The 24,734-nt window shown below is 45.7% G+C and overlaps 1 protein-coding gene across 1 annotated transcript in view; it reads left to right on the forward strand.

Annotated features, from left to right (window-relative positions):
• SLC9A9 (solute carrier family 9 member A9) overlaps positions 1-24,734 on the forward strand; it is a 485,438-nt gene that overhangs the window by 221,869 nt on the left and 238,835 nt on the right. Inside the window, exon 9 of the mRNA XM_081137930.1 lies at positions 9,963-10,051. Coding sequence (XP_080994056.1) covers positions 9,963-10,051 — 89 coding nt within the window. The remainder of the gene's footprint in view (positions 1-9,962; positions 10,052-24,734) is intronic.

Genomic DNA, 24,734 nt, shown 5'->3' on the forward strand with positions numbered 1-24,734 from the left:
AAGAACCCACATTCTACACAGGAATGTAGAAAATTGTCAGAAGGCAGATGGCACAAGCTACAACACGTCGGAGAAGGAGAAGGGCGCCAAGGATAATTCCCAGGTCCCCATACCAACTGAATCAGGGCTTAATCTCACCAAGCTGGAGAACACAGCTAATGACACAGGTGGTAGACAGGGAGACACAAAAGGAGGTCATTCAGGAGTCCTCTGGGTTTCACACACGCGTGGAGACTCCACACGGAGAGGCACAGTGGCCGTTGGGGCACGGGTGCCTGGGGCGAGGTTGCTGATGAGGGATTTAGGGGACATTGGTGTGAATGTGGCAGCTGACTCCAAGGGAATGAAAACAGAGGAGGAGGGGTAAGCCGGACGAACGCCAGCATTTAGATGGGATTCGGGGACCTAGGGGAAAAAGCATTTCTTTCCTCTCCAGACCTCGTTAATTAGCATTAATACTCACCTCTACAATTACGAAGCAGATTTCTGCCCTAAATGGAAATTTATAAACTTTGCAACGTAGGCATGAAGTAACTGAAATACATGCCCACGCTCTGCATTGGAGAAAGCAGACCCAGGGACGTGGGTCCTTGCCGTTTTCCGCACGGATGTTCTTAGATTCCGCAGCCTCGGGATTCCTCTGCCAGCGCGCTGGTGCCAAAGAGGGCGAACCAGACAGCAGTTGTGCTCTTTGGAAACTTAGACTCTTTCCTATTCCCTGAAGGAGGATCCATTTCATCAAGTCTTTGACTTCTTAGTTCCTGGTTCATGGTCAATGGTGGTGGTAGGAAACCAGTCAGAAATGTCTCCTTTTACTAGATCAAAAATAAATAAACATGTGGCTTGGAAAAATAACCCAAAACCTTAAAACCTCTCAGAGTGCAATCTGCAAGCAAGACTTTTTTTTCTAACTTGCTCTCTTTCTGTGTTCTGAAGATAAAAATCAATATTTTCTGTCCAAAAATGCAATATTCTACAATATTTAATGTCAAATAAATTATGATCCATGTGACAGGCGTTTATTTTTCAGCTTCCCTATCTGAAGGCTACATCAACTTTTAATTAGAAAAGAACTACTGAGTAATGTCATCAATAACAGAGACTGTAGGTGACAGTAGTGTTGAATAAGAAAATTTAAATATTAGAAGAAAATAGACTCTGCCACTAATAAATTCAGATAAATATCTATCTGTGTGTGAGGATCAAAAACTAATTTCTCCTGCATTCTCTTTTCAAAGCAGATAAATATTTCTTGAAATAGAGATTTATTCCTTTGGCAAACTCGCACTGGAGCACCTGATGTCTGCTGGGCTCTGTAATGGGATTGAGGGCAATACCAAGGGGGTGGTCCTGGACCCAGTCCGTGAGGAGATCCAGGTCGAGAGGGAGACACCAGGTATCTAGTTGACAGGAAGTCAGCGCCAAGCTGTGGGGTCCCGTGTAATTCTGCAAATTCACGTACGCAGAACTTGGAGCCAATGTAAAAATCAAGCCATTCAGATCACAGATATTTAAGACTGGAAGATGCGTAGAGGTCATCTAGAGCAGTGTGTGCCAGGGTTTCTTGACCCTGTTGGCAAAAAATAAAAATATGCAGCTTTATTATCTGCATACAAGCATAGATTTTTTTAAAGTATATAAGTACCTTCTCAGTACAAGGATACTTATATACTTTAGAAAACACAAAAATTCTAATAAAAAATTGTGACGTTCTTTATATTTGGTGGGTTTTGTTGTATACCCAGATTTGAAGACTACTAGTGCAGAGCATCTTCCTGCATTCACTGACAAGAAAACCATAGACCAGGCAAGCATTTAAATTGCATGTGCCATCCAACTAGTTAAGTGTCTGAACCATGACCAATAGATCTCAGTCTCCTGACACGCAATGTGGTATATTTGCTCTTATTTAATTTACAACCACACATTGAGCCTTGATCATATAAGCAAATGTACATATACATATACATATACATATACATATACATATACATATACATATACATATACATATACAACATTTAGTAATACTTCTGTGAGAGGGTCCAGAAGCCAGAATTGAGGAGAACAGTGTAAATGGTACTTTGTTAACCAAAATGTGTTAATTGTCCTCTGAAAACTTATCTCTCTGGAGCAAATTTAGTTGCTAGCAGAATCATTTTCCCCAAAGATTTATAGACCGCCCTATGCTGTTTCCTAAACGTCTTTGCTTGCCGATTAATTTGAATTTGACTGTGTACCTCTTTGCGGTTTCTCAAGCAGCAGTTTAGCTGGAATTACAAAGTGCTGGTCCAAGTTCTTGTTCAAAATTGCACAAGTGAGTGAGTCCCTGAGGCCAGCCTGCCACTGAAATCTCACTGCGCAGGCCCCGAATGGCAGCCTGTGCGCGCGCCCAGCCAGAAACTGTTTTCCCTCGGCCACCTCCTGACTCTTCGAGACCTCCTGACTCTTCGAGCTCCTTGTTTACTTTATTTTTTATTTATTTATTTTTTTAAAATATATCTTTATTGATTTCAGAGAGAGGAAAGGAGAGGGAGAGAGAGAGTTAGAAACATCAATGATGAGAGAGTCACTGATCAAGCCCGCAACCAGGCATGTGCCCTGACCGGGAATCGAACCCTGATCGCCTGAATCCTAGGTCGACGCTCAACCGCTGAGCCACGCCCGGCCAGGTTCCTTGTTTACTTTAGATCTCGAATATTTTTGAGCATGCCCCACACCCTGCAGACCCAGATGTGTGCACTTGGTTCGCTGGTCACTAACACAGGACCTCATAAATACAACTTGAATCCAAGGTCTTGGACATGCAGCGTAGCAGTTGCATTTCATGGCTGCTTGTTTTTCCAGCACAGATGGAAGCAGAATGATTGGTTTTTACTCTTGTTGGGAAAGAAAATGAAATATTTGCCAACAGAGGATAGACATACTAAATGTTTTATAGTTCCCATTTTTATGAATGCTAGCACTAATAAAACATGTCAGAGATATTAGTTTGACCATTTTGAACATAGAATGTCTTAGTTGCTTCTATTAAGTTTTGTATTTTGAAAATGTAACTGTTAGTTCATTTGTGTTCATTCCCTATAATAGATTAACACCCAAGTGTGCTGGTGAACTGGGTGTCTCTCATAGATGAACACCCAAGTGTGCTGGTGAACTTGGTGTCTCTCACAGATTAACACCCAAGTGTGCTGGTGAACTGGGTGTCTCTCATAGATGAACACCCAAGTGTGCTGGTGAACTGGGTGTCTCTCATAGATGAACACCCAAGTGTGCTGGTGAACTGGGTGTCTCTCATAGATGAACACCCAAGTGTGCTGGTGAACTGGGTGTCTCTCATGTGCCGCCACCGTTTCTGACCTCTCTCCCCTTACTCACGGTGAATTCCCTACCCTGGACCCCAGACTCTTCTCATCTTTCCAGACCCAAAGTCTCTGATCCTTCAGGAAAACTTTCCCCATCTCTCTCTCCAGTCCCAAAGAAGCCACCCCCTCTCAGAACTCCCATAGTCTTGTCACCCACTACCTCGCCCCTGCCAGGAGGTGTCCTTGTGCACATGTTGTCTCTGTTAGGAGACACAGAGCTGCTGGAGGCCAGGACTGGGTTTATCCATCCTCGTGTCCCCGCAGCCAAAACTTGGGCTTTGCTCATTGAATGACCTCAACAGATAAATAGCATTTGAGTGGGCGAAGAGCGATGCCCACCTACCTTGAAAAACTGGTAACGCAGCTGCAGGATTACTGAGAATGGTCCGAATTAGGGGGCAGGAGTCAGGAGCACACTCTCCCCAGGCTGCCCCGGATGCGGGAGTTAATGTGGAAGAAAAGGCAGCAAATAACAAGCAAGCGCACAGGATGGACCAGGTGCCACGCCTGCGTCCTCCAGCAGCCTGGTAAATGGGGGATGTTGTGCTCATCCCTGGAGTGGCCTTCGCTAAGTTACTCCTTCTTTTCATGTCCTTTTTTGTCATTTACTTCTAGCAATTATAGTAAAACCTAATATTTACTTACTTATTAGTGTCTACTTTATAAGCATTTCAATATCCATCATATCGTTTGTATTCATAACATGTCTGTAAAACAGACGGGAGCTACCCGCATGAGAAACTCGGGTCTTAACCGGGGGAAGCCGCTGGCCACCGCCGCCCACTCCCTCCCCCGGCCTCGGCCAGGGAGCGGCCGCCAAGAAGGGAGACGGCCCGGGGGGCCCTGGGGCCTGAGAGCCATGGGCCGCGCTGTTATTTTACTTAATATTACTGACCTTGGCTACTTTTTTTCTTTATTAAGTTTTCAATTCTACTGTCTTTGGGTCCATTTTTATCTTGTCTAAATTCTTGTGGTAAATAGTCCATTTATTTTCATTTTTTTCTAGTAGAATCCATGAGACTATAAACTTTCCTCTGAATAATCCTTTGGTTTTATCCCATTGGTTTTGATAAGGAATGTGCTATACACTTATTGCTATTTATTTCCATATAAGCTAAAATTTCAAATTTGATTTCACCCTCAACTTTAACTTTTTTTAGAAGAATGCAACCAAAATTCCCTCCTGGATATGCTTACAAAGCTATACTTTTTATTCATTTCTAATTTGAAAGCATTGTGATCAAAGGCTATGATTTATTTGCTTTCATGTTTGGAGGGGAAAGAATTCATTGACCTATTTGATAGTAAAATATACCATCAGTTTTATTCCTTGTAAGTAATTTCTTTCACATTCTAGTGTTGCTGGGATTAAAAATGAATAATTTTAAAATAAAAAAAACAACATTTTAAACTCCTCGAATGTTCTTCATAAATAATTGTTTCATGAAACTAAAATTAGTTCATGAAATCATGTCAATTTGGGGAAAATCACAGAAATAAAATATAAAGGATAAGACACAAAAATACAGTTTAAAACATTTTTTAGAGTTAGTAAAAGACATTCGTAAACCAAGGAAAAAAGTAATAAAAATGTGTTCAGCCTTCGGGGCCGTCTTCTAATTTCCCCAATATCTAAAGAGGTAATAATAAGACAAAAGCCTCTTTTTAGGATTGAACAAGGTCAAGGCCAAGCCATAGTAAAGGCGAGTTGATACTTAGAGCAGAGCTGGTCAGAGGCTTGCTTCTAAAAGGGCGTTGCTAAGGCCAGCAGGTAGCACGGACACCCGGAGCATAAAACACACCATCTTGGGCTTGGTCCAGCCTCCCGAAGCAGGGTCTGCACTTAACAGGACTCCAGGGGTCTGGTTGTACATTAACATTTCGGAGGCATTAGGCGTAGTTCTGATACTCCTCTGCCTAATGCAGATTCTTGGCAGCAGCCGAGCTTCCGGGGAAAGCCAGGTGGCTTCTAATGCATGGGGAGGACAGTAGGGTTCACAGTGAATTAAGCACAGCCTGAGAGTGACAGGGACAAGCAAGACAGGAGTGAGGAGGGGCAGGAAAGAAAAGGGAAGGAGGGGGCTCTCTGAGGTGAGCTGCGTCTCCACCTGGGCACAGTCACCAGAAATCACCACTTTCAATGTCCTTTCACCTGGAAGTGTGCGTCTAGGGATTTAGAAACATATTTTAGTTTATCTTTAGACCTCATGACTTACTTGAGAAAAGCTAAGTTTGTATGCTTAAAAGGTATGGTGATGATATTTTTTTAAATATTAGCTCAGAAAGGTTGTCTAAAATTGAAAAACATATTTGAAAGCCTGTAAGCTTGTCTTGTCTTTGCTTTTTGAGAATGTTGGGCTGCTTCTATTCAAAATGTCTAAAAGTTTCATTTGGAACCAGTATTATTCCCTTGTCCTGAACTGAGAGAAAGACAAATTGAGGTGTTAACCCTGGAGAATTGATATAATGTGTAGGAAAAGAGCAGAGCTGGAGGGCCTCCAGACGTCTGCTCTATGAAGAGAATTTTTTCTACAACAGGTCTGGCAGATGATCGTTTAACCCAAACATTTCAAACGATGGGAACGTCTCACATCGTGGGGCAGCCACTCCCCGGTGGGATAGCTCTCACATTGTCCACAAGTTCATGCCACTAGGAATCAGGACACACATCGGGGCCAGGATCATGCCTATTCAGTAGATCGAGGCCTAATTTCCTCTCATCCCCAAGGCTCTTTTTCCAATCAAGTGGCTCCGACTCACATCACTTTTTAGTATTGAACTAAGACCGAGTTCAGGCCTCTGGGACTTGGCATCCCCCATTATCCCAGTAACAACAGGAGGATATATGTTAAATCTTATTTACAGATGGCAAACCATCAATAGTTTCAGGGAACCACTAAGGTTTAGGATGAGAAGGGACCCACAGGAAAGTACTGGAAAAGAGGGACTGGCTCGCTGCTTTCGGAGTGGAACACAGGAGGTTGGGTGCAGGTGGTGAGCTGAAAAGGTAAGTGAAATGCTGAAGCAACACAGAGGTGGTGTTTGCAGGAAGCACATGTGTGACCCCTGACACTGGAGGGCAAAGGGAAGGGAATCTGGAAGCTCCTGAGAGGGAACCACTGAGCTGGGACCCAGGCCCCTGAGCACACTGCCCGTCTGCTTCTGCTCTCTTGGTGGGGTCCCATGAGGCTGGTCTGGAGGTGCAGAAAAGAAAACAAAACAAAAACAGGAATCGAGGCTGGAACCAGTTACCAAAGCTCTGGAGAGGAGCCACTGCTAAGAGGCCCCTGGAGGAACAGCAGGCAGACAGGAGGGAGCAGGCTTCCTGGCCGCGCCCCGGCGGGCGTCTGCAGCTCCCCTGGCAGAAGAGGGTGTGTCTGCCAGGCCCCAGCCCCAGGGTCACAGACCAGCCCAGGCCAGTGGCTTTGCAGCTCAGATGCTGGTTTGCTGACTGGCCCAAAGGACATCTGGTCCCTCTCCCTCCTCTGTGCACCCGAGAATCCGAGATCCAGAGAGCAGTGAGAGCTGTCTAGACCCCACACACCAGCAGCAGGGTGCAAGCAGCCTGAGCATGGAAAACACAGGACATCGGCACACACTTCTGTAAGGTACAGGCTGTGAGCACTGAGTCTATTTTGAGGGCAGAGAGTTGCATAGGTAATAGATGTATTTAGATGAGACATTTTAGAAGCCTATTTTGGTTTATAAAAGTCATACTAATTATAGTAATTTGTGTGTGATGATTACCAAGGTATAGAATTAGGTTTATGGATGCTAACACTGAGGGTCCAATCAGCTCAGTTGTCTTATTTTCATCACAACCCCACACTCTGGTCACATAGGCACACTCATTGTTTGTGGCCTCTGTGACATCCATACAGAAGTCAAAACCTTTCATCAGGAATCCTGCCTGTTAGTGCTCCAGGGGAGGCAAGGATGGAAAACGAGTGCAGCTGCTAGGAAAATAGCCTCAGGCAGGCATCCAAATGCAGTCTTCATCACACCTCTGGCTACTGCCCTGGGACCTCAGAAACGACATTTTTACATGATTTCAGATTACCTTAAAACACTCATGAATGGTCTGACAGCAGAAAAGCCCAGGGAGCTTGTGGAATTTTGAATCTCAGCTCTGTCAGTTTCAAGGTGACCTTGAATAAATTACTTTAGTTTCTTACTTGTTACATGGGAATAGAAATGCTCATTTACTTAATCAACAAATACTTGCTGAGTGCCTACCATGTGCCTGGCGTTGCTCTGAGGGTCAGGGACCAAGGAATCCCTCTGCACCCCAGGGGCTCTCCGCTGCAGTTCAGGAAGGAAGAAAATAAACACGTAAATATATAAATATTAAGTGGTGGTAAATAATATGAAATGAAAATAAAGCCAAATAGGCAGTGGAGAATGGTGAGAAGGCCCATTTTCAGAGCGCACAGAGAGGGCCTGTGTGCTTACGTAACATTACGGGGGAAGGGAGCCGGGCGGATATGGGGGAGAGTTTTCCAAGGGTCCCGCAGTGGAGCACGGCAGGGAGCGTAGAGTAGGCCGGGGAGGAAGGCAGGGTGAGGCCAGACGCCTGACGGAGGCGGCAGCTGATCCCCAGGGCGTTAGCTATGGCGCCCGTTACGGAGTGTGCAGCAAAGGGCTGACGCCATCTGACTTCTCCTAAAAGAATCACTATTGCTGCTGGGCGATGTATACTGTGGGGGCCAGCAGGGGAAACAGGGGACCAATCAGGAATCTATTGCTGTAATCCAGACAAAAATGATGGTGGCCTGAAAAGGGGGTTAGGGCTGCAGTTGTTGAGAAGCGTGTAGGTTCCGGTCAGTTTCGAAGGACAAGTCAATGACATCGCTGGCAGAGAGAGAGGAAGGGCACGGTGCCGCCCAAGCCCGGCTTGAGTAGCAGGAAGAATGGAGGTGCTGTTCCTGAGAAGGGGGGGCGTGGGAGGCTCGGGCATCTAGTCCTGCTGAGCCTGCTGGGAGGTAATAAATCAATGAGGTAAATAAGATGATGTAAATAAAACGAGCACAGTCTTGGCCACCAATGGCGCTCAGCCCATCTTCGCCCCCACCCCTGCCCCTCCCGTGGAGCCAGGTGGGCGACTTCTTGTTCTCAGAGCGCGCTTGCACCCCAGCCACACGCTTCCACCCTTCCACTGGCGCCTCTGCCCAGAGCAGTGCGTGGCCACTGCCCCCACCCCAGTGGGAGCCACTGAGCCTCACCCGGCAAGATCTCAGGCCGACTGCAGATCCGCAGAGAAACAGCACACGCAGGGCAGCGCTCCTAGTACCTGAGTACTTGAAGAGCTCAGGACCCTACAGTGTTTCTGGTGTCAGCTGTTTTTTAATAGAAAATCTGTAAAGAGTAAAATATAACATTTTATAAATATTTTTCCCTTAGAATTTCTGAAAAGAGGCTAAGAAACTGAGATGTTATCCAAAAAACTATAGAAATGCATACTGCATCTATATTTCTTGGCAAAATTTTCTAGTTGCTCTCATTTTTGCCTAAAATTTTGAAACATAATATTAAAAGAAATAAGTAACAAAAATATCTAGACACTTGTGCTAGGTAAATATGTCTTAGCAATATTTTATCCAAAGCTAATCCCCTAAATAACCAACATATAAATAGAAGCATAAAGTCTCCATATTAAAAATATGCTTGGTTCTTTAAGCTTCTTTATTGCAGATTCGTTTGAAATGTCAGTGTTCAGTTCACATATCTCTATACTCTTAAGAATTATCAACATTTAATTTATGAGTGTTTTTAGTTGAAAAGATTCTGCTGCTTAAAATTCAGTTCATCCCCTTGGTCTGAGTTGAGGAATACTGACTGTCTCGTGTTTACCCCAAAGCCCTCCTCTGTGCCCAATTTCTCATAATTAACAGACTATTTAATCCAAAATAGAATGCGGCCTCCACCGCTTCCCCATCCCAGCCCAGGGGCAACTCAGGGGCTATCAGAGCCCAGAGACAAACTTGCCCCATGGTAGCTACCCCTCCATCCCCAGGGAGCGTCTTGTGTCTGCCTGGCCTCGTGTAGTGTTTAAAGCAGGTGTAATAGGGACAAACAAGGCTCTCCCTTTCCTGCTTGGCAAGTAAGGTCATTGGCAGGGGCAGCAAAACCCCTGCAGATTTCTTACGTTTCTGACTCATGGTTTTTAATCTAAATTATGACATAACAGGAACTTCCTCAGATTCCTCAAAGCACGCAGGGAAAGGAAATGTCTGGGCGAATATGTCGGCATTTAGGACAAACGGCAGCAAGCAGCGGGCGCTGGCGGAGAGGGGTCCAGAGCGGGCTGTGCAGCCTCTCCTTCGTGTTTGTCCAAGTGCAGCTTCCCTAACTCGGGCCGGGGGTCATCTATCCTCAGGAAGAATCTGCTTCTTCATACCTGAGGTCCTGAGTTTTTTCTGCAGCTTTGATCTTGCGAGGCCCATGTTTAGAGCAAGGGCGAGGTTTCCCGAGTCATCGTCAGTCATCAGTAGCTGCTTTGACGCCGCGGCACCAGCCTCGTCTGCTTCCCGCGGGCCAGGCTGCCCCTTGCCCCCGACAGGAGGGAGCTGGCGTAACCGGTGTGCTTTTCAATTTCAGGGATAGTTGCTGTTCTCTTCTGCGGAGTCACGCAGGCTCATTACACCTACAACAACCTGTCGTCGGATTCCAAAGCGAGGACTAAACAGGTAAAAGAAAACACCCCGTCCAGGCCGTGTCCTTCCTCTGGGTGAGGGCCACGCAGCAGCGCCTGCGGTGCGCGGAGAGTTTCATTAGTCAAGGAAGAGAGGAAGCTTCGGGCTTCATTAAAGTTTGGGTATTTATAGACTTCCCCCTCCAGGATAGCCATTAACAATTCTCTTGGTAAGCAAAAATGTGGCTCTAATAGTGCCTGCCTCCTGAGAAGTGAGGACCGGGCTGTCAGCCTGGGGATGAAAGGCCCGCAGCCGGCAGTAACTCCGGCCACTCGCACGAAAGAGCCGAGCTGAGGCTGGGAGGGAGGCACCAGGTAGAATAGGAGCGATGCTTGCTCTTTCACCGGGTGCTTTTGCTTCCAAATAAACTCAGCTGCCAGCTGTCACACAGAGGATGTACCTCCCCTACGCCGGGAGCGCGTCTGCTTGGACATCGGCGCAGGAGCACTCAGATCCCTCCCACAAACTGCCCCTCTGGGCCGAGCACTGTGCTGGGCACTGGGGGAAAAGACAGACAGCGTGTGACCCTGTCCGCAGGAGGCTGGTCAGCAAGCCGTTGATGAAGATAAATGTGTGATGAACTGTAATGAGAACGTCTACGCAGGGTGCTTGGGGGCATTCGGTGGGGCATCCCCCAGTCACTAGGATGGGGCAGGTGAGGAGGAAGTTTCCAGAAATGACGCCTGATGTGGAGCTTGAAATACAAGTAGAAGGTAATTAGGTGACCATGTGGAATCCAGGGGGGGATCGGAAGGTAGCAGGAAGGGCATTTAGTCCAGAGTCGTAGGATGATCGCGAGCTCTGCAGCGGCTGATTGAAGCACAGAGAACCGGGTAAGGCTGCAGCGACCAGGGCTCAGTGAGGGGTGAACCCACAGATGTAGCGGAGGCCAGCTTACGAAACGTCAGTGGAATATTACTCAGCAGTAACAAATAAAAATAAAACCCGCCATTTGTGACAACATGGATGGGCCTGGAGGATAATATACTAAGTGAAATAAGTCAGACAGAGAAAGACAAATAGCAAATGATTTCACTTATATTTGGAATTTAAAAAATCAAACAAATAAACAAAACAAAAACAGACAATAGAAACAGAGATCGAACTGATGTTTCCAGAGGGGAGTTTGGGGGGGGAGGTGTGTGAAAAGGTGAAGACCAATGTAGTAGATAATAGGCGATAACTGCACGGTGAGGGATGGTTACTAGACGTAGTGTTCACGTTGATCACAACGTAAGGTATTCAAATGTGGGATCGCTATATTGTACATCTGAAACTAATATAATATTGTTTGTCAACTATAATTTTAAAAAAGAAAAGAAAGAAAAGACTTCCATACGTTGTGAAGGGGGTTAGACTCTACCCTAAAGGTAATGGGGAGCGGCTTAAAGAGCAGACATTCATCATCTCGCAGTTTTGGAGCTAGAGGCCTGAGATCAGGTGTCGGTGGAATTCGTTCCTTCTGAGGGCTGTAAGGGAGAATCCATTCTGTTCCTCTCTCTTAGCTGCTGGTGCTTTCTGGTAATTTTCCATGTTCTTCAACTTATAGATACATCATCTTAATATTTACCTTTATGCTCTCATGGCATTCTCCCTGTTAGCATATCTGTCTCTAAATTCTCCTTTTTTAAAGCATTTTTTATTGATTTTTAGAAAGAGAAAGAGAAACAATGATTTGTTGTCCTGACCGGGGATCAAACCCACAACCTTGGCTTACTGGGAGGGTGCTTTAACCAACTGAGCTACCCACCCAGAGAAAATTTCCCCTTTTTATAAGGGCACCATTCATATTAGATTAGGGATCCACTCTACTCCAGTATGACCTTTTACCCAACTGATTACATTTCAAGTAAGGTCACATTCTGAAGTATTGGTGGTTAGGACTTCAACATATGGATTTGGGGGGGGAACACCATTCAGCCCAATAACAGGAAGTCACTCTGCCCAAAGTGTCTTAGGCAGAGTAATTTTAGGATAATTGGATTTCCATTTTAGAAATATCACTCTGACAGGCAAGGGGAGCATGAATCAAATGGCACTTGTATCAGTGAGCTTTTGCTGTGTAACAAACAACCATATAACCCCAGTGGCATCTAACAATGAACATGTATTTTTCACACATCAGCAGGGTTCGACTCTTTCGAGGTGGATTGAGCTGGGTGGCTCTGCTTGTCTCTTCTGGGCTTGTGTCATGGATTTTCCAGGGCTCTAGTCTAGGGTGGGCTTGGCTGGAGCACCACAGCCAGTGCCATGTGTCTGTCATTCTATCATTCTTCTCTTGGCAGAAGAGCAAGCCCCAGTGTGCAAGTCCATTCCAAGCCTCTGCTTGCATCCCTTTTCCTAAACATCCTATTGCCAAAGAAAATGACATGACTGAACCCAAGGTCAAGAGGCTGAGAAGGTCATCAGCCCACACTGCAAAGTTATATGGCAAGAAGCATGGATATAAGGAATGATAAAGAATTGGGCCAAATGATTGCAATCTATCCCCAAATGCAAATGGAGGTAGAGAAGCTTCTATAACAAGTCCAATGATGCTGACATCATATTGGGGTAGGAGGAGTGGAGGAAGCCAAAGTGACATCTAAGCAAAAACAGTAATTGACTAGAAATTCCTAAATCATAGTTTTTAAAGACACTTAAAGCTCTCTTTGTCATGTCTCAAGCTCAGCTGGACCTGACCTACCTTCCACCAACCCAAAAATTATTCAAGGTCACCCTACACCCCTGCCCACCAGAGGGACCACAAAGATGCAGGTTAGAAATTTTAAGTACCTCTGGTTAAAAATAAAAGTGAACAAAAAAACTGATACTAATGCCTAAACCCCTGCCATCTAGAGTCTCCTAGGATCTTTTTAATTACGGAGACTTAGCAGTCTCTAGGGTTTAAAGGGAAATACATGTGTTGGGCTGTCTTCCTGACCTTGTCTGTTCCCTGAGCACTGTATTCTGGGGCCGAACCTGTTTAGGGCGTCACAGCTTTAAGCCATGCTACCTACACTGCCCAGCAGAGCTTCAGCGATAACTCACCTCCCGGTGAGACAGCCGCCCAGCTCCCAGGGGAGACCGCACCCGAATCAGTGCCCCCAGCCGCTGTCTCCTCTCGACGACTTGACCGGTGCTCCCTGCTGGACTGCCAGCGTCCACTCCTGCAGCAGTGCTTTCAGGAAGGGGCCTTCACAAAATTATTCTTTAACATCCAGATCCCTGCATCCCCCCATCTTTGTTCCCCCGTGCCTCCTTTCCCAGGTGCCTGGTTCATAGGAGGAGCCAGATGAATTTTAATTCCCTTCCTTTCTCACGCCCTTCCTCACTGTTTCCTTTACGGGCTGTCATTTGCTGTTACCTTTTCTCTCATAATATCTGCACATGTTCTTACCCCTATGTGCACACATGCATACGTACCCACACATATTCCCAGTGCAGCACGCAGTCTGAGGTCGCCGCCTTGAAAGGAGGAGGGCCAGCCTTAACTAGCTTCACAGATCAGACGCCCCAGGCCACTCCCGCAGCAACGTAGCAAGCAGAGCTCGGCTGCACGTGGGAACCAAGTGTAAACTGCACATCAGAGCTGAGGCAGGTGTCGCAGAGACTGCCACACGTTCCGCTGGGAAGCGGGAAAGGCTTGGAAAGTTTTATGTGATGACACAGAGTTATGGGACAGAGCCTCTTGCTCTGCGTCCCCACACAGCTCCTCACTGTCGATGAGAGAAGCAGCCTCCGGGCCTCTGACCCCCAGACTAGTGAACAGGAGTAGAAGAGTCAATGAGTGAAGGCCATGGGGACATCCATAAAAATCCACTTGGTGCTATAAAATGCAAAGGCCGTGTGATTTACAAAGGAACTTTATTCATGGGCCGTGCCTGTCCCAGCTGAGATAGCTGCATCTGAACACAGACCTGTGAGAACGGTATGTCCTTTATAGCCTCAAGAGATCGAGTGCTCCTTTAAAGCCGCATTTGCACTTTAAAATATGTTTGGAAATTAATAATGGTCTAGATGTAGGTGAATTTATTTCACTCCAACCTGTGAAAAGCCATGTAACGTGACCACATGTGAGGCACAAAGCGGCATCATGGGGACACTCCGGATTTCACTCTGGTAGCACAGAATTCCACTGAAGAGTAAATGAACCCACGTGGCAGCCCCTCTCCTGGACTCGGAGTGGCTCTCTCACTTTTGGGTATCACATCTAACGTTAGAGACAGGCAAATCTAATAGGCCCTGACTCGTGCCCTAGAAATGAGGACCTGCTAGGGATCCCCGCGATGGATGCCAGCACACAGCGGTCTGTGAGCCTCGAGTCTGCACCCTGAAGACCGCATAGAGCCCATGACCCCACTCACACAGGTGCCCGCCTGCCTCCCCAGCTCTTCATCCCTCAGGCCGTCACCCCTAGCCAGGCCTGGGAGCTGGGCCAAACTCCACGGTGTCTCCACGGTCTTTGCCTTGCCTGAGGCTGGCTTGCAAAACCACATACTTCTAAACCATCCTTTTTAACCAGAATTTCTCCTTCCTTCTTTCCTTCCTGCATTTCCCCCCTAAAAATTATTTCCAGTGAATAATCATGGACACATAGTATTAATTTAAATAATTAACATTGATGATGTACTTATCTCACTTTCTATTTTCTTTTCTGCCTAAGAGGTAGCTCTTCTTACCTTCATTCATTTAACTAATATATTTTGGAGCCTATTTTTTCACTGTTCAGGGTGCTGGGATACAAGAGTAAACAAAAAACTATTTCTGGTAGAGAAGCTTTATAGTAATCAAAATGAGCCCAACTATACTGCGCTTATGGTAAGTCATAAGGCCAATAATAAAGCAGAGAGGAAGCCAGGCATGTGCATGTGGGCCGGCAAGGTTGCAGCTTTAGATGGGATGGCTGGGGAAGGGCTCAGTCAGGAGCTGATACTTGAAAGAAGTGAAAACTGTGTTCGTTCGGGGCAGAGCTGTTCAGAAATTGGGAATGGCCAATATAACGGCCACCTGGGGCAGGTGACCAATGCGGCCGAGGTGAAGAGGACCTGGGGAGAATCTGAGAGACAATATCGGAGCAGTGCGGAGGGATGGCTCAGGGAGAGAGCTGAGCAAAGTGGAAAACACTGGAGTATTTTAGGTGCAGGCATGGCACAATAGGATTTAAATTTTAGCAGAATGGAGGTGCCCTATATGAGCTGGGGAAGACTCCAAGATAGCAGAGTTAGGGACAGTTGGGAACTGAGTGTTGAGTTGCTATATTTGGGATGTGCATAAGTCAACAAAGTGGAGCTGTTGTGGAGCCAGTTGGAGATGGAATTCTAGAGTGCAGGGGATAAGTCTTGGTCAGAAGTATAATTGTGGAAGTTGTCAGCGTGGAGCTGGCATTGCAAACATGAGATGGATGTGGTCTCCAAGGGAGTGATGGAGGAGAGATCCAGGCACTCCGGCAGCAAGAGGTTGGGAGAGGTAAGGGCCAGCAGGGAGAAGTAAAACCAAGAAAGTATGGTGCCCTGAAAGGCAAATGAAAAGAGGACCTCAGGATAAAGCACAGTGGACTGCGCCAAATACTTCTGGAAGGTCAAGTGAGATGAAGTGCACAGCTGTCACTGACAACACTGGTAAGAAGCATGTTGGTGGCATGTCAGGGTGAGAGCCGATTCCATTGGGTTCAACAGAGGATGGAAGGAAAGAGATTGGGAACTGCGTGTGGAGACAAGTCCTTGGAAAAAAATTGCTGTGAATGGGGAGCAGACATGAAGCGAGAGCTGGAGGGATGGTGAGGCTGAGAGACAATCCTTGTTATTTTTAAGATGGAAGAAGAACACTTTTTTATGTTGATGGTAATAATACAGGAAACAAAAGCCTGTATTTAAGAGTTTGTCAAGACTTATAAGTGGCAGAAGCAAATTTTGAATATGATTTTTTGACTTTGTAGTTCAAATTATTTTGCCTTTTATTAAATATCCTTTGATTATAGATGGGATGGTAGCAATTGTAAGGCTTAGCATCATTTATTCAGAAAACCTTGAGTGGATGGATAAACGAATGAATGAATATTTGGATATCTTTATTATACTTTCAACTGATTCAGATAATTATTCCTTTGTCTTATATTTAATTTTATCATGTTTGAAAATCTACCAATTTTAGTGCATTTTCATTTTTTTTACTAAGATACAGGTTGAGATAGACATAGATATTTTCCTGCGCTTATTTTTGAAAAGGCAGATTCTTTGTCTGACATTTATGAGCAAACAATGCCACCTTCATCACAGCACCTTCCTTCCAGAGGCCAATTTCATTCCCACTCCCCCAGAAGAGATTTTGAGTGTTTACCACCATTGAATGGAAAAGCAGCAATGAAAATCCAAATTTATTTATTTATTTTTTATTCCAGTAAAACTTTATTTACAAAAACAGGTAGTAGGCCAGATTTGGCCCATGGACTATAATTTGCCAACCACTGACCACCCCTGATGATACTCAGAAGATGACCTCACAACTACAGTCCAGGCTACTCCTCTGTAAGACGGAAGCCTCTAAGGCCTGGTGCTGTGCTGAGAGTTGTACATAAGCCAGAAAAGGGCACTGAGTGTGGGAGTTTCAATTAAAATTTCCAACAAAAAATAAGACAGTAGGATCCAAATTGGATATGGTGTAAGAAAATTCCAAGAAAATATCTGGAATGTGGGACAGACCAGATGACGTAACAGAAAGAACACGTGACTGAGAGTCCAGAAAGCTGAGGTTCAGCCCTCATCTTCACAACTAATGGGGGGCCTTGGATAATCCATTTCACACCCGTGAGCTTCAGATCCTCATTTGTAGAAATGAGTGATTGAGCTATATGCCTGGGTTTTAATGATCACGCTCTACACCTAGTGTTCGGTGACTTACATGCAACATAAGGTGTGCACCCGGTTCCTTCCCCCAGACTAGGCCTGGACAGAGACCACTTGTGGTGACTGAAGTTCATGGAGGGGAGGGAGGGATCAGAGTTTGCCATTGACCTTGAGGACAAATCACTGGGTAGACATTTTCATTAAGTTGTCAAATCAAATCCAAGGCTGAAGTGATTAAAAAACAAAGTCCTGGCTCATACTAGGATGAGAAGTTTCAGTGAGGGCTGGGTAACACTTCCTAGAAAGCTCTCTGCTCTTAAGTGAGGGGCTGCAATGGCTTTTTCCTTTTTTTGGGTTTTGTTTTTTTTTTGTTAACCCTCACCCAAGGATATTTTTTCTATGGAAAGGAGGGAGTAGGGGGGAGAGAGAGAGACAGAGAGAGAGAGAGAGAGAGAGAAACAACCATGTGAGAGAGACACATTCATTGGTTGCCTCCTGCACACACCCAGTTTGGGGCTGGGATTGAACCTAAAACCCAAGTACCTGCCTTTGACCCAGCATCAAACCAGAGACCCTTCAGTGCAGGGGCTGATGCTCTAACACTTAGCACACCGGCCAGGGCTGCACTGGCTTTTTCTAAGGCTGCCTGCGTCCTTGGGGTGGTGAGTTCAGAGCTTACGTTGCTTCCACTCAGCCTCAAGGGTCTGACTGAGGGGCTTTCAGCTTGTCAGTTCAAGCATGGACTGAGCACAGATGGAGCTAGAAGCCAGGAGACAAAGGCAGGTAAGATGTGGTTCTCTCTCAGGAGCTCCTCATACAGCAGGGGCCATACACATAGACGTGTACACACACATGCATACACACATGCCTGCACACGCGTGCCCAAACAACCACCTCATGTGGCAGATGTTAACATAGAGGGATGCACAGTGTGTCATGGGAACCAAAGGGCTGACTTGCTCCCTGGAAGCCAGGTCTTCAGGGGAAGCTGATGGCGGGCAGGGTGTTTTGGAGTCAAGTGTAAGGATATCAGATTATCATGAAGACTTCATGGAGGAATGAAGGCAAAGAGGAAAGAATATTCAAAGGCATAAGTAAGAAAGAACTTGACAAGTCCCATAAAAAAGAGGTAGCGCCCTGTGACAGGCCCAGGCTGCCTTGAGGAAGCAGGCAGGAGCTGCTAGGGTGGGGCCAGGAAGAGAAGGCTGTGGGAGAGAGCGGAGCTGAAAACGGACAGGTGAGATCAGGTGGCCCTCTCAGTGTCTCTGTGCGACATTTAGGAGGACTGCATCCCATAAGCCTCATGATCACTTGGGGCTCGTAAGCATAGGGATGATATGGTAATCAGCTCTGTGCCCAAAACAGTTCAGATGCGTGCCTCATGGAGAGTGGAGGTCGCATCTTGGAGGAAATGACGTCGGTCACGACACCCATCTCATTGCTCTCCATACTTCCTTCTGATAAACTGCAAACACATATAACATCTAAATTTATATTAATCTTCTGTGACTCTAGGTTTATATATATTTTTATTTATTTTTTATTGTTGACTATTACAGCTGTCCCCATTTCCTCCCCCCTTTGCCTTGCTCCACCCTGCCCGCACCCCTCACCCATCATTGTCCATGTCTGTGGGCTGTGCGGAGATGCATCTACTATATTCTTTGGTCAATCCCTCCTTCCCTCTGAGATTTGTCAGGCATATTTTTGTCCTGTCTGACCTCTTAGGATGTTGTGATCTATATGAAAAGCTTATGGAAATTTGCTATTTGGTTTTGATGAACTTAGTTGTTTATTAAATTCTTGCTGAATTAATAAATAAATGAATAAATGAATTATGACCATTAACATTTCAAGATAAAAAATAGAAAGGAGAAACAATATATGCTAATTAATGGTCTTATTTAATTCGGGTTTGATGCATTGATTTAAATGTAATGAATGGGATGCATAAAGCACATGTCTAAGGTAACCCTGAGATACTGAAAGACCAAGCACAATTCCATTACTGTGTGAGTTTCCTGCAGTGTGCCTCTGCCTTATTGATTTGCATTACAGTGGTTTTTGATTATGGTTTTGGGCAATTTTTTTCCATCACTTTGAACAAAAGCAAGCATGTTTCATCCCGGTTACCTGTTCCTATTCCGAGCCAAAATGCAGAGATGTGCCTCAGGAACAATGCCCCTGCCTCCTTGTTACTGAAGAAGATCCATAAAGCATAGAATTGCCTTTAATTACACTTCTTCTGTCAAGATTTCTACCACTTTGCTTCTTTCCTTCATTCAGAGTACCTTTAAAAATACCATCCTAGAAGGGTCGAATTTATAAATGATGGCAAAGTGTTTAAATTTCTTTTTAGCTCGGCTGGTGATTCTTTCCAATGGAGCTCATTCTGTTGTATAATGGACACTTAGTAGTTCAACTAATAAGTGTTCTCTTAGGTGCTAATGAGAGTGAGTCCCGCATCCCCGTGAGAACACACTGTACTCTCAGTGCCCAGAAAGAATGATTGTCTTGTGAGCCCCAGTTAGGAAGCCTTACTCCACAACCAACTTGCATTTAGTGGGGACCATAGATGACCTTCAGCAACCTCAGTAGCAGGCACCTTCTACACAGCAGGTCCTGGAGCCCAGGGAGAAAAAAGGCTAAGCAAGACATTAACCCTGCTTTCTCTTAAAATTTTTTCATGTAAATTTTTTTTTCTCTGATAAAGCTGTAATTGTACTGTAAATTCTCAGTTAAATCTTAGCTACTCTTTTAACAACACATCTGTGTTTGTTTATCATAGTACATAATTGCAGTTGAAAATTTTAAGTCATAAAATCCAAGAACAAGGTGGAACAACAAAGATAAAATTTAAACCTAGAATTTTATTGGAGGAACTTAAACCCAAGGAATTCTGATAACTTAGAGGGGCCGAGTCAGTCCTCCAACCCAGGGGCCAACCTGGACAAACTACAAGTACACATTACCCACCTCCAAAGCAACCTTTGGTATATCAGTTATCTATTACTGTGTAACACATTTCCCTAAAACTTAGCAACTTAAAAAAACAAACTTGTACTATTTTATATAGTTTGTAAGGACCCCAAGCCCAGCAGCAGCAGCTTAGCTGGGTGGCTTGGCTCGGGGCCTCGTCCAGGGGCAGGCAAGCTGTCGGCCAGGGCTGTGTATCTGAGGCAAGTGGCTGGAGGGTGCCCTGCACGTAGGTTCCCTGCACAGGGGCTGGCACAGGCCTCAGTTCTGCGCCACGTGTCTTCTGTAGGGCTGCTTGGGTGCCCTCATGGTGCTAAGCTTCCTTTCCCCCAGAGTAAGTGAAACCAGAGGGAGAAAGGAGCAAGGCCTTTATTGACCAGTCTCTGACGCCACCCACGTCACTTCTGCCAGACTGCGTTAGAAGAGAGTCCCTAAGGCCAGTTCACACTTAATGAGACGAAGGTTATCTCCACCTTTCTGAGGGAGAGGAATCAGGAGAATTCTGGACTTATTTTCAAACTCCTGTGGAGCCTGATGCCATTTTTAGAAGTAATTTTTGGATAATGGTTTCAAGTTCTCACATGGTTAATATTTAGGCTTCCTACTTCTTCAGCCAACTTTACTTTTCCAGTAAACCATCTATTCTCCCTGTACTTACAAAAATTTTAATAACATAAATTGTTGAACACCATTTTGTGCCAGGCACTATAAATATATTTTCATATAAATATCCCAATTAATATTTACCAACAAATCCATGATGTAAAGACTCATATTCGTTAGATTTTGCAAGCCTTAGAGAATGTAAGAAGGCCACACAAAGAATGGAGCTGTGCATTATAACCTATTATTATTTTAATGTCTTTTCCATATATTTACATATAGGCCTTTCCTATAGAAAATTCCGTGTATGCATTTTGCCCTTTATAAAGTTTATGAAAATGCACCTTACACTGATCACTTAAGAAACGGTGGACTTGTTGACGACATTCTACTCCAGTTTTCTCTGACTGACTCCGTTCCCTCCGTCGCTGTCCTTCCTCGCCCTGGGCTCCTGCTCGCTCCTGTCCCCTTGCCGAGCAGGAGGGACTCAAGTAACCTGTGCCCACGGCCGGCCGCTCCCGCCCTGCTCTTCTTTCGCTTTCTCGGCTCCAACGCTGACCCAGGAGGCCCTGGGGGGCCACGAGCGTCTTTTCTCCTCCCACCTGTTCGCCTCTTCATCTTGTGGCGGATTTTTTATTCCGTTTTGAAACTTGCTTTTCCCTTCAGGATTCATCCCCCCTCCACGGGGCTAAGAATAACTGAGCAGTGGCTCGTTGCCTCCCTGCCCCATCACTGCAGGCCCTGCATCGAGTCACCAGCAGCGCCACCTCCACCTCCACCCAGTGGGCACCATCTTCGTGGCCCACCTCAAGTCACCTTAGATTTCTTGCCGAGATTCCAAAGTCTTCATTAATTTTTGTCGTCTTCACCTGCCAAGACCCTGAGAAAGCATACTCATTTCATTCAGCATTTTTTTTTTTAATTTTTTTATTATATTTTCCCAAAAATAATGGCCTCGGGTCCTTTTCACTCCGTAGCGCCTCAGGCCCTGAGGTGTTTCTCTCTTGTCTCTCTCTTTTCCTCTCATTTGTTTCACCTTTACAAAAAAACTATTATTAGCATCTGAATATCAGCATAGAAATACGTCTGCTGCATGTCCTATGTGTGGGTCCTATTCTGTGTGTAGTGGAGGAAAACTTTACCTGACTAGGATTCAAGAGATTAGCTGGCCTGGTCCCTGCTTTGATGACATTTAAGACAGATGCTGGCTCGTTACCACCTTAACATTTCTAAGAATGGCGATAGCGTAAGCCCTTGAATAGTAGCCTGTACAGTTTATCACCCTGCTGAGAGGTGCTAGGGGAAAGGGCTTCAGGTTTGTAATGGCGTTTTGAGTTGATAAATGAAAATTACTGTAATTTTTCTACTTGTTTTAATTAAATTTTATAGCTGCAGCACAGGAAACATCAAGGCCGAATGTGTGTGCTGGAGTGTGTTTGTTAGGGAATGCTGCCAAGTCGAGGATGCCTTTTCCTCGACGGTCTGGAGACGCAGCTCGTGGGCTGACTGAAACGCTGGGCCTTTGTGTGGCTCCTCCAGAGAGAAGCTGAATTGCTTCTGGAGGCACAGCTCGAAAATTCAAAGAATCCCAGCAGTGGAGATATAATATAGAATGCTGAACAAAGCGCCTGGCAGGGAAATCGAATAGACGAGGAGAGTGGGGTCTTAGGAAAGTCACTTACACACTTGCTGGGTTACACGGAGAAAGAACTTGATTGGACTCAGCAGTGACTGATCTGTTCTCAGAGGGGGAAGACAATGTCTTTTTAATGGACCTGCCTCAACAATGAACACGCAGGTAACAGGCTGTTTCTGATGTATTTTTCCAATGGCTCCAAGCTGTTAAAAAAACCCAACTATGCTTGAAAATTCGTATCTTTCCCATTTTGTACTGTGCCCTGCTCCATTCGGATTAAACTTTCAAGGACAAACGAGAGGAACAAAGACCTGATTGAAAATAAGGGCTGCTTCTGCTGGGAAAGAATGTCTAACCTTTCCTCGGTCATGTAGGTGACTGAGTTTATAAGGCTCTTCCCCTCCCCCAGGGGCCTGTGGAAATGTGGTTATTGGGACTCAGATCTGGAGACTATTATCCTGGGTTCCCAGAACAATGACGTCACACCTCAGCACTTGCCTTCCTTCAGCTCTCCTTTCCTTTGTGAAGATTCTGCTCTGATGGCAGCATGGGGCCCACATCACAGGGCCCACGTGGGAGACCACTGGTCCATCCAGAGGCAGACTGGCTGAGGGAGGGGCAGAGCCAGCCCAGCCGAGTGGCCTGTGCCCAGCTCTGGCACAGCCAGCTTCGAGATCATTGACGGGAAGTTCTGGGAGCAGCCCCGGGTCTTCCTAGGGCCACAGGTAAACTACATCTGCACTTTTTATGCCTTTACGCAGGTGTTCTCAGGTGGTGGTCCACAGGTTGGTGATTCCATCTTACAACACTGTCAATGCTCATATCTGGCCCCTTAGGAAAAACACCACCATTTTGGCTTGTTTGGTTTTGTTTTTTGGCTTGTTTTTATAGTATTAAGTTGGGGCAGGTGATCTACAGGGGTCTTTCGCTTCATCCAATTACATGAGAGACTAAAAGAGTTTGAGACCATCTGGTTTTAAGGGAACATTTCTTCTTCCTTTGGCCTGATGAATGTTTCATGTGACGGCAGGACCCCCAACAACATTCTTTAAGGGTCTTCTCTACGTTCTGGGCAGAAACCCCACATTAAAGGCTCCAGGATGTCCATAGGCACGGACACAGGTGTCTCACTCTAATTTCTGGTTTGCTCGAGGTCCAGGAAACCCAAGGGAAGAAGTGTGAATTTTACCTGTAACTGAGGTTCAGGCATGTGGTGACATCTGTGTGTGGAAAGTGTTAATGAGAGAAGCAAGACACGGGGGGGCTAGCTAAGCCCTTAAGAGGGAACTCCCTATAAACGGGAAGGTGTCCACTACAGCCTGGGTGAGCACCCTTTTCCAGGACCCCGCGAGAATGACTGTGACCCTCCCAAACCCCCACCTGCAGGCGTGGCTGCGCTCTGAGGGGCAGAGCTCTAATTGGAAAACTTGGGTGTGGGGGGGACGGCACTGTTCCTCCTCCGGGACCCTCCTCTGTTCCCAGAATGCTGGGTAGTAAATGGAAAGAATTTAAACGGGTGTACAAGGAACTCTATGAAAGAACCACCTCTGAAAGAACTGGACAGGAGAAAATGAGGTCCTCCCCTCCTGGCTGGAGGGCGAGACGAGGGGCTGAGACCAGGACGCAGGCAGAGGCGGAGTGGAAGGAGCCGGGGCGGGAATAACAGGTGCACCCGAGGCCTGGGGCCACCCTGAATCGCAGGAGGCAGCCCTGCAGTGCGGCCAGCAGTGCAGAGCGGGCCAGCAGCTTGCAGTAAAGCCCCCAGAGCAGTGATTGTCAATCCTGGGTGCACGTCAGAAGTACTGAGGAGCTTTTACAAATCCCTGATGGGATCTGGGCTGCAAAAGTTTTTTAATTGTACCTAAGTAATTCTAATGAGTAGCCAAAGTCCAGACTCTAGAAAGACACTGGACAGGGAAGACTGAGGTCTTGTCATTTGGCATAATAATCTCCAGATTCTTCCATGCTGTCACAAAGGGTAAGAGACCCTTCCTTCTTATAGCTGCATAGTATTCCATCCTGTAAATGTACCACAGATATTTCAATTCACTCATATACTGATGGACACTTGAGCTGTTTCCAGATCTTGGCTATTGCAAATTGCGCTGCTCTGAACATAGGGGTGCATATATTCTTTCTGATTGTTGTTTCTGGATTTGTAGGATATATTCCCAGAAGTCAGATCACTGGGTAAACGGCAGTTCCATTTTTAATTTTTTGAGGAAGCTCCATACTGTTTTCCATAGTGACAGCAACCAGTCAGCATTCCCACCCGCACTTGTTGTCTGTTGATTTACTGATAGTAGCCATTCTGACAGGTCTGATTTTAATTTGCAGGTGTGAATTTAATCTCTCAGATGATTACTGATTTGAGCATTTTTTCAAATGTCTCTTGGCCATCTCTATGTCCTCTTTGGAGAAGTGTCTATTCGGGTCCTTTGCCCATTTCTAATTGGATTGTTTGTCTTCCTGAGGTTGAGTTGTATGAGTTCTTTGAATATTTTGGAAATTAACCCCTATCAGATGTATCATTGATGAATATGTTCTCCTATACAGGGGCTCCCTTCTCATTTTGTTGTTGGTTTCTTTTGCTGTGCAGAAGCCTTTTAGTTTGATGTAGTTCAATTTGTTTATTTTC

Source organism: Miniopterus schreibersii (assembly GCF_964146895.1).
Source record: "Miniopterus schreibersii genome assembly, chromosome: 5".
Lineage (NCBI taxonomy): Eukaryota > Metazoa > Chordata > Mammalia > Chiroptera > Miniopteridae > Miniopterus > Miniopterus schreibersii.